This window comes from Heliconius melpomene, chromosome 15 (genome assembly GCF_056956725.1).
Source record: "Heliconius melpomene rosina isolate 202511_hmr_F chromosome 15, ASM5695672v1, whole genome shotgun sequence".
NCBI lineage: Eukaryota > Metazoa > Arthropoda > Insecta > Lepidoptera > Nymphalidae > Heliconius > Heliconius melpomene.
In genome coordinates this window covers 8,773,076-8,786,325 of record NC_140403.1, presented here as the reverse complement: position 1 = coordinate 8,786,325, position 13,250 = coordinate 8,773,076, and the positions used below count along the sequence as shown (strand labels likewise).

The following is a 13,250-nucleotide window of genomic DNA, read 5'->3' as shown; positions in this document are numbered from 1 at the left end:
CTCTACTTGACTTCCACTCTAGGGTATATGTAAACCCAAATAAATTTAGCAACAATGTGTAACAGAACAATTTAGATACTTGGCAGTGGAACTAGAGGCAACTTCGAAGACGTAACTCCTGCAAGTATCAAGTTGGCTAAATTATTCCATGTACGTTACGGTAAGTCAAATATGGTACTGAGAATACTAGTCTGGTCTTCAAACTGGGACGGTCTAGAAAACCAGTAATTTGCAGCTAAATAAATGACAGAATGATTAAAACATCGATAAAAGATACTCTCTCATTGTTTTGAAATCTTTTACTTCAGCAAATGTTCTTACTAATACATTTTCTTATAAATTTTCCATATACCGTACTATAATACAATAAATATTTAATATGTATATCATTCTACCGAAAACTTCCACTGAATATCAACTTATATATTTAAAGAAAATAAAACAAAACATAGCTTATATACAATTTATTCTACTTTTTTTCAACTTCGTTTTTGAGTAATTGATAAACGAAAGAGAAATCTTTCTGTCCGTAGCCGCGAGACTGAACGATGCGGTACAACTGAGTGGCAACAGCGCCGAGGGGGATCGGGGATCGTATTCCTAGTGCCATATTGCTGGCTAGCTCCAAGTCCTGAGAAAAAATATATATTCAGTTTATAATATGGCGTAACTTAATTATAGATGTTATTACCGATAAATGTGATAGTTGCATATTCGATTAATTATTTGTGAAAGGACTCATTTCCCCACTCTGAAGATAAAGGACGGCGTTGGTTTCCGTTATTCCACACGCAGTCTTGATTTCGATAGAGAAAAGAGAGTAGAAAAAAGAGTAGATTCATCTTATAAATATATATCGTATTTCTTGGTCTGATAGACCACTGGACCATTGGATCTCCTATTAATAAAATAAAAGATATATAAACTGCAACTACCATGACAGTTTATAACTATAACTTGTAAGAATTTTACTGCATATTATTACATATACATATATTTTTTTATTTTCATGAACTCTGTGTATAAATGGTCTTTCCCATACATATATTCTTTTACTAATACGGAAACACATCTATACAGCTATTTAAAGTAAACAATATACACTCTATATAACAATACAAAACACCCTATATATACATTTCAAGAGTGAAAAAGCTTTCATTATACTAAAACCGTCGTTTAAGTCAAATTGTAGCTTCATTATGGCGTCGCTCGTGATGTCGCTACATTTGTCATTCAAATCTTTTGTCGCACAGACGCCTATTCAGATTCACAGAAGCTGGGAACATACCTACGAGCATACCCATACGCTCATTGTACCAAGAAGCTGAATGTAGAAGATACTGCTTTCAAGACAACCATTAATATTGGCGTAGAGTCTCTTTTTTCTCAAATAAATATATAGAGAGATAATATTTACTTTTATTTTAATTTGTTTTAAATTAATTAAAATAAAATTTTATTATAATATAATACGTGTTTTTTGTGAGCTCTATTATTCAGCAGAATATTTATATTTTAATAATTTTCTTTTAACTTCGGTAAAACAAAACTGATTTCAGAAAGCTCTAAAACTATATGAAAAGTGAAGAATATAATGTTTGACACTAGTGAAGGCAGCTCCCCTAAAAGCAAGAAATATGTAACAATAAAATATTTTGCAGCTTAAAAACATTACCTTAACCATAAGTTCATTTTTGAATCCACCATCGTAGTTTCTACTGGAGGGAGCGGTCGGTACCAAGTCAGGCACAGGACAGTAGACCTCAGTAGACCATGATCTGGCTGAGGAATTATTGAGAACGTCGAGCAGTACTTTAGGGTCTAGACCCATTCTGTAACAAATTTATAAGATAATGTTAAATATACACTATCAAATTGCACTATATGCTTTAAGGCTGTATACATAATTATATTTTTCTTGTAAAAAAACAATTATATACATGAATAAAAGTATATTAAGTTATATATCCACGAAACGCTTTTAAAAGCTCGCTCTCAAAAAAATCGAATATGATGAACAACGAACACTTCACTCTCAAATAAAATTATCTTTGACGCCAAAAACGTCGTAAATCTCTAGCGAATTGTCGAGAAATTTTGGCCTCGACTTTAATAAAAACCCTACCCTCATTTCCATATAAATATGATTGGAAGGTTACATTTTGATGTCTGGTCTACTTCAAATATAACTGAGATCGGCGTTTCCTTATGAATTAGGTCTGAGAACACTTGAATTGGAGATCTTTTATTTCTTATTGTATTGGAATCATTTTGGATAATAGAATAGAATGTATTGAAAACTTCTAGCATATACTGACTGGCTGATATAAAAGAAAAAATTCTCGTTCCTAATGGAATTTCAAGAAATCCTTTTTCAGAACCCAAATTAGATTTGAAGCTACAACTATACTTCTCGTTATATTATTCTCATTGCTAAAACCATAAAGGTACTCTACATGCAACACAAATATGAGGAAGTCGTTAAACAAATTATACTTCGCCAAATACTCAGCATTTCCGTGGAACCGTCTAACGTAAATTTAATTAAATTGCATTCACGTCTTGAAGACAGATAAAGCTTCTTAGAATTTCTGTTTTACTATTTTAGCTCTAGGTACCTTTACCAGTTTTTTTTAGTTTCATAGTGCATTCTGCATATAGCAAGGTAAGTAGAGGGAACCTACTGTTAAGACACTCTGTGCCCCACACATAGTCCAATTTTCGAGAAATCTGAAGAGATAGCGGGACTCTAGCGCAGCACTTTGTCTTGTTACCAGCGCGAGTCAATGAAAACAATTAATTCCCCCGATTGGACATCGAACCCACATTTCGGTTACAGTGACGCTATACCGCCACCACCACCACGCACCACGATGGCCTATTTATCAGTTCCTATATATTTACTTCTATTTTTCGTATCAAAACTTATGATTTTGAAGACTAGCTGACCTAAAAACCAATATAATATGCCTAAACCTCAACTAAGAACTGAACCAATTATTCTCTAAAACCTATACATTATATATATCTTTCTTTATTACTGTACGTGACTGTATTTCCGTTTCCTAGCAAACTGATGGGCAAATTAACAATAATGAAAAGCTACCAAGTCGGACGACGACGCGCCGGTAAATTACGAATTTCTTTGATTTATATTTCATTGTAATAAATGAGCCGTTATGAGTGGAATTGAGCTTAATAAGAGTTTACGGCATGATCTCAATTTTGTTTCGTGTTTTCTTATGAATGTTTATTATTATGAATGAAAGTTATTTCTTCTTTTCTTTTTTTAGGGTTCCCTACCTAACAACGAAAAACGGAATCCTTATAGGATCACTTTATTGTAAAGAACCCTTTTATTAGCGTCACCCTGTATCCCGATCACAGCAGGGTAGGCAGAGGGGACCTAGGGTTAAGGTTCCCGTTTCCCACTTGCTGCCGAATTCTGGAGACATTGCGTGTTGAGTGGCGGAATTCAACGCTGATCTTTGCTTCTGTTCCACATCTATTAAATCAGAAGGCTTATCCAGTAAAAATAAATGAATATCAATGTTTTTGTTGAACAAGCTTACAATGGCTTTTATCATGTGTCAATCTGTCTCTGTCAATTTTATACCAAACGTAACTAATGCAGTCTATTTATAATTTAGGATTTATGTCGCTTCAACTCAATAGCGAGTGAGCTAGAGTGATTAAATTTCACATGTCTAGTAATTTTACTGCCTATACGCTGTTGATAGTGTCGTAGTTATAAATGTATAATCGTAGATGTGGGTTCAATACACACTCTAGGAAATATCATGTGTAAGATTTGCTGTATGTGAATCTCATAAGCTCAACTCCTTTGGACTACGACATCACTTCCAATGACAATGAAATGACACATAATCAATATTGTTGTTGATTCAAATTGGACGCCGCAACAAAATGGCGGGACACTGGCGAAGTGATTTTGTGCTCAACTGGCACGCTCGGGACGCCATATTAGAAAAAACAGAACAGAACAAAATGGCGGATTACAGCATGGAAACAAACATCTAGAAAGCTTGTTTTTTAATGAATATTATTATTCTTAATTCTTCGACCTATTAGACAAATTGTAGCGTTGAGTTCCGCCGTTCAACACACAGTATCTCAATTTCAAAAAAAAATATTTCGGCGGTGGCGAATTTCATACATTAAAAAAGTCTTGATTTTGTTTTATTTTGAAACACGGAACCCTAAAAATCGCGCACCATATTCAGACAAAAAAAATCTTAACACTACAAAGTAAAAAGAATATATAAAAATGTCACTAACTTTATACCCATATTCATACATTCAGCAGTGGCCATGCCAGTGATGCCCATCAACATGTTATTACTGAGCTTGGCAACTTGGCCAGCGCCAACGTCTCCACAGTGGAACTGCTTGGCACCCATCGCCTGGAGGTGTGGTAAGGATCTGTCAAAGTCTTGTTTACGACCTCCTGCCATGAAAGCTAGTGTGGCATTTTGGGCGCCCATTACACCTGTAATTGAATTAATTTCATTGAATGTAAACTAAAACAATAAATGTATTTTTTCAGCTTAACGCTGTAGTGACGATCCCATCACATATAGAAGTGGCGGTAGGGGGAATCTAGTGTTAAAATTCTCCGTTCCCTTTAGTTTTCGAGATATTGTGTGCTAACTGGCGAAACCTAGCACTATGTATTTCAGTGAACCAAGAAATGAAAATAATTCGTTCTCCCGAGTGCCAATGCCTCGAGAATTCGGTGGGAAGTGGAGAACTTAATGGGCAATGAATTATTTCCCTGCGTAAGAATCGTACACATAACTTCGTTGATAAGCTATACGTATGCGGAATACAGAGTGTATCATAAGAAAACTCAACTAAAACATGAAACGTCATACAAAATATCATAAAGATTACCACCCAAGAACGTTTATTATCAATACGTGTTTATTTCCTCCAACTGAAAAACAAGGGTATGACATTAAAATTGTTATTTAATGTGACAAAGCTTATCTTATCTAATCTTATATTTGAGTCTTAACTGAGGAATGATGCGGAATTTGTATAATATTAATTTGAGTTGTCTGAAGCCAGTCATGGTGCAGGGGTACAAGAGTCCAATCGAGGAGTTGTAGGTTGGATTCCCACTGGAGGAAATTATATATTGGATATTTTCATTTCCTACCTCTGGTAATGAAGCAGAATATCACATTTAGTTTCGGCAATCAACATGCAGTGCCTGCAGAATTTGGTGGAAAGTGGGGAATGTAAGTGTCTTAATGGGAACGGAATACAGGATACAGGGAGAAAGCTTATAAAAAAATTGTCACACATGAGAATCGAACCCACGATCATCGCGTTTACGAGTACAATAAACTGCTTTTGAAGATTAATTTAAATATTTGACATTTTAGTTCCAATACAACATTACGTCGAATGTCTACAAACTCCTCTAAAAAAACGTTAGCAAACTGTCATAGTAGTGACAAAGAACGCTCGAGCCCGCGGCCATTTTAATCTGACACAGGCTATCACTTGTTTCAGTTCATTTTGTCATGATATCTTTACTTTACTTTTCCTCTGAACAAAATGAATGCTGAATTTTCAGAATAGTTTTTTATATCTCGATTGTGTAACTGGCAATTTTTTGATATCTCTTTTTGGATGTCTTCTCTTGAGATTTTGTAGAATCCATTTGTTATGTCATTTATTGTGAAATTGTTATTTGTGACTTGAAAAAATGATTTGAAGGGTTTTTATTATCATTAACATTTAAAAGACCCTGCTTCCCTTACCTGCATTACCATAATGCGGGAGAGAGTTTGAAGAGAACCTAGACTCTAGAGTAATTACACTGCATTCGATCCGTTTCAAAAATTCGTTAATAATGTTTAAAAATTGAGACCAGTCGTGATCAGGGGCACGAACAAATAAATGTAATCGAAGGTTATGGGTTCGATTCTACGACTTGAGGAAATGAAATATTTCATATTTTCATATCTTCGCCCTGCGCAAGCAAGTGCAGCGTTGAGTTCCGCAATGCATTCATAATTCGGCAGAAAGTGGGGAAGGAACCTAGTGTTACATAGTATGACACTCCAATCCTCGCTTTCGCCGAGTTCTACAGGATTTTGGCAGAACCGAACCGAAGAAATGAAAATATAAATTTAAATAAATATTCAATTTCCTCGAGTGGGGATCGAACCAACACCCAATTGCGTTTAGACCTTGTGCCACGACCGGCCTCTAAATACATAATAACGCCAATAATATAGATTAATGTCACAACGATAAAGGTTGGGAAGTTATCAGCTTATGACGATATATCGTGAAATATAAACAATTGATTGCGATAAATAGTTCCATTGATTTTGTATTCCAAGACAAAATATAAATTAAAAGTCACAAATAGCTTTACGCTATATATACCCTACAAATAGTAGAAGAGGAGACATAGTGCTAAGATATTCTTTTTTTCAGTTTCAATCTAATTCATGAGAGTTGTCAGGAAATGAAAACCTCCTCCGAGTGAGAGTCAAATTCAGAACCGCTGCCTCAGACATACCTTCTTTACTTCTTAAGGAATGCAACACACAATGTTTCGAAAAGTGATCCTATAGTAGGGAACGGAGTGTCTTAACACTAGGTTCCCCTTTTCCAATCTACTAAAAATAAATAAAGTAAGAAAGGACGTTACAAATTATTACTAAAAGCTATGGATCTTGTCAATAAAACTAAATTTTTCATACATCACGACGTTGATGATATAATTGGTAATCAACTGGCACGTTCGCTAGTCATAAATAAATAATGGAAACAAACGAATTTACCTCCAGAAACAGGAGCATCGATGAACCCGACTCCACTCTCGATGGCCACCGGGAAGATCTCTTTGGGCACGTTGGGGTCCACTGTACTGGAGTCGATGAGGAGAGAACCTTTTGGCGCCTAAAAAATAAACAAAATATAAAGTCAAATTCAAAGTGACTGTTGTGTTTCTGTCACGGCGTAGGTACATCTTCCCTAACAAAGATGCATACATTTACGTACGTGACATGTAAGTGACAATTGGGTAACTTTTTGTCACGGCAACGTGCCAGTGGTGCAACTGTCACCACTTCTCGATTAGAATTGCCGTGCTCGCAGTAACTAAATGTCACTTAGACGACGTCATAGATAATTTAGACCTCAGGTTAAAAAAATCGTATAAAAGTGAAAGCCTTCTCGAAATTATGTTAGGTACAGTCAGCGTCAAAACTAGAAAAAAATTTTACATTTTTTCCACAGTTAATTGCGTGAAGTCACGAAAAGTTTGCTGACGTGATAGTGACAAAAGATTTAGTGTCACCCTGAGAAAAATCACAAATATATACCTACAGCGTACTATCATGACATGTGTGTGTGACACTAAATTGTGCACGGAGTGTTTTCGCACTAGGTTATCTCTGCCCATTCTGCAATGCAGGAAATAACATAAAATGGAATTTTTATTTGCCTTTTATTTATGAAAACTAAACATTTCATATAAATCACAAAGACTATTTTGAGTCTACTGAGAAAGGGAGAACGAAAAGCAAAAATGGATATAAAATTGTAAAATTAACTAAAACATTACTCAGAAACGTTCCGCAAAATTTCTCATAAAAATTGTTCTCTTTAAAACTCCGACTTGACTTATACGACGCTTCAAATAGCCTTTCATCAGGAGCCTATAGAAATTCTGCTTTACTCCAAGAAAGTAGATTCGCCTAAGAAACATCGTAATACAGCCGTTTTATAAGAATACTTTTATTTTCCATACACATTTTTTTCATTTCCGAGCACTGGTCGCTTAGAAAATTTTGATACAATTTTTACTAACCAGCTTTGTTTGAATGAAAGGATTTTTTTGTATCTGTACTTATATTATAAAACTTAAGAGATTGTTTAAAAAAGACTGAATTTCATCCCAGGTGAACACAGAGCTCGGCACCCTTATAGAACTCTCCCCACTCTTTAATTGAGAACGACGTTTTACTTAATATTTAACTTGGCTTTTTTCACATTTATGGGTTTAATGGGATTACATGCTAGAGAACCAATCAACACGTTGCCATTACAACGTGTACAAAAGGTATGTTGTCAAAAAAAAGGTGTATTTATGTTTGTGTGTGTTTTAATTTTGCATTCTGCGTTCTTCTCTATATAAGCTGTAAGCGTGTCAAATTTCATACTCTCCGTTTTTCGTAAAAAAGTGGGAAAAAAAATTTTTGGTTTACGAATTAATATAATACAGATTATATAAACCCCATATATTTTATATAGACAACTACGTAATACGTTCATTAAGTTGAAGTCGAAACAAAATAAGTATCATTATTTTTTTTTAATTAAAAACTTGTTCTATTTTCTATCTCAATTTTTCTTAATAAAGAGAAGAAATTTAAGAATTTTTACTTTTTATATCAGCTGACATTAATTTAAAAATATAAAAAGATTAAGTAATAATTATGTTATCGCACTTGACTTACGGTCAAGGCGATATACGGTCACCTTGACCGAGACCTTAACTTCCAATGTATAAAGATGGAAGAGAAGAAACTACTTCACATTCCTTAGATTGACCATACAGGTACTGAGCCCATCATGCAAGTTTAAGGGACCAGATGCAGGTTTGAATGAGCTTTAACACTCACTTCCACTGCTAAGACTTCTCTCTCTCTCTCTCTATCTAACCAAATTTTAAAAGAATTGGGCTTGTATTCTATCAAATATTAAAAATAAAAACATCATTTAATATCTTACATGCTTAACAACACCATCATTGCCCAGATACGCTTCAAGGACAACTTTGTTGCTTGGCAGGATGGACACCACCACGTCAGCACCATCTACCGCCGCGGCTATGGAGCTGGCACCGGAGATACCGTTCTTGGCAGCCGCAGAAATGGCATCCTTGGACGGATCATAGCCTCGCACGTTGAAACCCTGCAAAGTGTAGAAACTTGTATAAGACACTTCCACTATCTGAAGATCTGAAGAACTCAATGATTAAAAATATTTGAAAAAAAAATAGAAGAAATCATTAAAATAATATCATTAACTGGTTCTAAGAAATATTAACAGAATCTACTTTTGATACATTAATATTTGAAGTAAATGTGTATTTCGTGGCGATTCGACCTTAAGCATTCACGCGAAAACCGTCCATCTGCATAATTTAACATAATCTTAGCATAAATTGAACGTATTTTAATTTTAAATACCAGTAAAAGCGGAATTAAATGGTTCTTTGGATTTTTGGGTTCCGCATTGCGTTTATATTAAATATATTGAAATTTTAACTAAATTTTAATGTTAGACAAACCGCGGCTTTGTCAAATAATATCAAAAGATCCTTCACTCACTACACATTATCGCGAAACATGGACGTAAAGCGGAGAACAGAGTGTCAATACACCGCCCGTGTAAAATAAGATTACAGGTGTGTAATAAATAGTAATTACAATTTTCTACATCATATATACTTCAAAGAATAAGATTTCCATAGGAAAATTGAGTGAACCATACCAATTCGATATTCGACAACGTTATTTACGAAATTACAACAGAATCCGCAAAATAATTAATTTTGCTCTGGACCAATATTTTTTACTCGATCTCGAATGTTTTAAATGATTTTTTATGCTATTTGATGATTCATTACTTGATTTCAATTTTTAATTTATTGTGAAATCGAATCCTATTGGATCTCTTCAGCTTTAAATTTTCCATTCTTCAAAGTAATTTTCTGTTTTTCCTCATTTTTCCTTGTTTTTAATAACAAATTATTTTCTTAAAACGGGTTTAGTATTTAAAAAAATTGCGTTATATAAGATAAAAAAACCTAAATTTCTTTATAAGTTGGCTTCTATAAAAGCTTTTATTTAACTTGCCGAGCTAGTTAGTGTGTTAGTATATGTTAATCTTACAAGCTCAATTTGACCAACTTCGTAGTACCCGATTAAGCTGAAATTTGGATTTCTACTTCAGTTCAGCATAGTTCTTTCGTCCAGTCAAATTCCTGGATAATTTTAACAAAAATCTGTGCTACAGTCTATACAATACATAGCAGAACATATTTTCATTCATCAAACTACAAGTAATCATATTTAGAATGACTTTTTTTCCGAAAATATTTCTTTTTCCGGCACTAGGTGTTATGAATATCGATTAAGACGACAAACAGAAAATTTAGTTTGACCCATTCCCGTAAAAATGTCCAGAAATTTTCTTGTCAAACTTTAAATTCCAATTCATATGTCAGTCTTTCAGTAACGGAAGAGTTTAATAAAAATTTATAAAACCTATAAAGGAAAAATACTTATTTATGTTTTTCTATTAATCCATTCAAATAAAGAATATTTAAAGTATCAATTTTCTTCCATATTCATATTATTTAACAATCATTTGTTAATACTTTTAAATATATAACGAATTGTATAAAGGTCACACAACTCGTTCGGAAGAGTCCAAATGTCGAGTCCCTGAATGCTAACACTGTTGAATAGAAATTGTTAGCGAATAACGATCTGCCTATTCAATATTATGTCCCATATCATTCTTGAATGGTAAAAGGTTGTTTTGGAGGAAATAAATTATTTTTTTCTTCTTCACAATCTGAGAAAACACACTTTATTATTTTTAGAGACATAATTGTTTGTTTAGCCATAATTTGCTGAAAATATTTTTTTTATAACTTCTCACAGAGAGAACTTCGTATCAGAACACTCTGTTCTTCTCTTAACCCTTTGTTTCCAAAACAATGCGTTTTAGTTGAACGGACACAACTCTTCAACGCATGTCAAGTTCTACCAACGTGGTGTAAGTAATTGACCGACTGCGTCGAAGATTAACAGGATGGTTATATTTTAGCGCGTACGTATGTATGTCCATTTATTTGTTCCCTCATAACTGGTAAACCAGTGAACTGATTTTGATAAGTGATACGTCCTTGGATTTATCTCGACGGCGCGAGTCTTACTTGATACATTAATTTAGTTTATTCAGTCGGATTTTTTTCATTTTCCTTATAATACAGTTATTTTGAGTTATTTAATATTTTACAGTTGTATTACATAATCAAAGAAGTATATTTACTCATATAAAAATTAAGTAAATATAATAAAAACCAATTTATTTAGCGCTTTATGCTAATGGAGTGTTTGTTATCTCCATTTTGATAACAGCTGATAACGTAATGCTGTCTGATGGGAAAGGTTATTTTTTTTTTAATTGAACGCTTTTGCTGACATAAGAGGTAGATTACCAGTCACCGGCCAAATTTATATTCTTTTACAATATAGGTAAAAGCGCGGCGTTGGGTTCTGCCACTCAACTCGCAATGCCCCCAGAATTCGGCAGGAAGTGGGGAACGGAGTATCTTAACTCAAAGTTTCCACTGCCTATCCTGCTGTGTGCGGGATACAGCGTGAAGCTGATATATAAAAAATATACGCCATAAAATATATAAAATACACAGTAAAATAAATATTCCTTTTATCGTGGCATCCGCCCGAACGTTTCGACCTCAGTTTATGCTACATACATTTTTCAATTGAAAAACTAATATTTCACACAAAGGAATCTATTAACTGAATACGATTTTAAAACAATTCAATTATGTATGTCGAACTAAATATTTTAGATTTTAAGACAGCTTCAACTTGGAACGATAGATATTTCATTTCACCGTGTGGGATTCGAACCCACGATATATACTTGGTTCTTCACTATCTATTTTATTTAACTGAGAGACATTACATAGTAAAAACGATTGCAATTATCTATTTATTACTATTGAATATTAATAGATAACTTATGTACTATCATATAAATTCTATATTAAAACTTATTTTTGACAAAGTTAGCTAATATTAAATAAAAATTGTAAATTAATTACTCATAAATCATTAATTAATTATTTTCGAATCGAGTTTTGTGAGTAATGTTTTATATTATAATTTTATTGTCGTATATCGCCGATACAGTTACTGAGAAAAACAAATATTTCTGTAAAACAGGTGTTCTATACATTAATCTAAAATACACATTCAAATACAAAGATAATCCTTAATATTCAATGAAAAATACATTCAAATCCAATATATTATTTTATCAGTATATAATATAATAATTAATTCTTATGTTTTACACAAACAAACCGGTTTACAATTATACATTCCTAGCACACCACACCGGTTAGCTTAGTTAACCTAAAAATAAACTAAAAACAAATACCTTTTTAACTAAATTCGCCGCCATATACCCTCCCATATTACCAAGGCCGAGGAAGGCGACATTTTTGTCAGCTTTTGAACTGTAATTTCTAGATAAAACAACTAAATGATTTAGTTTACGCGACGCCATTACTATTTTTACGTGCGTTGACCGGCGCTTGCGCAACTCGACTGATAGTATTTGGGTACGTTAGTCGTTGAATCATTATAATATGTAATATTATCATTGTTTTAATTCAGTGATAAGTATTAATTAATGTTTGTTTTGTTTTTTTCCTTGTTGCTACCTGGATTTTGTTTTAATTAATATTTAAGAAGAATTTCTTTGGGAAAGTTATCGGAATATTTTTTTTTCTTGAGACATATCATATTATTATGGGGTGGGAAGAGAAATTTGTCTCTATTCTCTCCTTAAAGTCTCAAGTATATGAAGTCATTATGCAATAGGGCAGCAATCGTAACCGTAGCATTAATAATAATAATAATAATAATAAAACTCTTTATTGTACACCCAAAAAAGAAATAGTAGAATACAAGAAAAAGAATATGGTACAATAGGCGACCTTATCGCTGAAATAGCGATTTCTTCCAGGTAACCGTGAGGCGTTGGAAATCGCAAAAAAAAAATAAGTAAATAGTGAGTAGGGTGTGAATAGATATAACAAACAACAACTACAAACAACTATATAAATAAATAAATAAATAAATAAATAAATAAATAAATAAATAAATCTACACAAAGATAGATACATATATACATAAATAAATACATACATACATATATATAAATACATACATACTTATATACATCTATACTAATATAATAAAGCGGAAGAGTTTGTTTGTTTGTTTGTTTGTTTGTTTGTTTGAACGCTAAGATCTCTGGATCTACTGGATCGATTTACTTTGTTTTTGTTTTGTATGAAAGCTGCATTCTTCAGAATTGCTATAGGCTATATAATATTACATTACACATATATACTAATAAATTAA

At 33.1% G+C, this 13,250-nt stretch overlaps 1 protein-coding gene across 1 annotated transcript; it reads right to left on the bottom strand.

Annotated features, from left to right (window-relative positions):
* Positions 1-449: 449 nt before the first annotated feature.
* On the bottom strand, positions 450-12,441 carry LOC146531632 (putative 3-hydroxyisobutyrate dehydrogenase, mitochondrial). The gene is made up of 6 exons (XM_085198763.1): positions 12,259-12,441; positions 8,785-8,967; positions 6,831-6,948; positions 4,303-4,513; positions 1,679-1,835; positions 450-631 (listed from the first exon to the last, which is right to left on the bottom strand). The coding sequence occupies exons 1-6, from the start codon at positions 12,385-12,387 to the stop codon at positions 470-472; spliced, it is 960 nt and encodes a 319-aa protein (XP_085054889.1). The 5' UTR covers positions 12,388-12,441; the 3' UTR covers positions 450-469.
* Positions 12,442-13,250: the final 809 nt, after the last annotated feature.

Bases quoted from the DNA above. Each gene is read 5' to 3' on its own strand.
- LOC146531632 (XM_085198763.1), bottom strand. From the start codon at position 12,387: ATGGCGTCGCGTAAACTAAATCATTTAGTTGTTTTATCTAGAAATTAC. The intron at 6,949-8,784 runs GTAAGATATTAA...TTTATTTTTTAG, and splicing joins ATGATGGTGTTGTTAAGCAT to GCGCCAAAAGGTTCTCTCCT. The intron at 632-1,678 runs GTAATGTTTTTA...ATTTTTTCTCAG, and splicing joins AAAATGAACTTATGGTTAAG to GACTTGGAGCTAGCCAGCAA.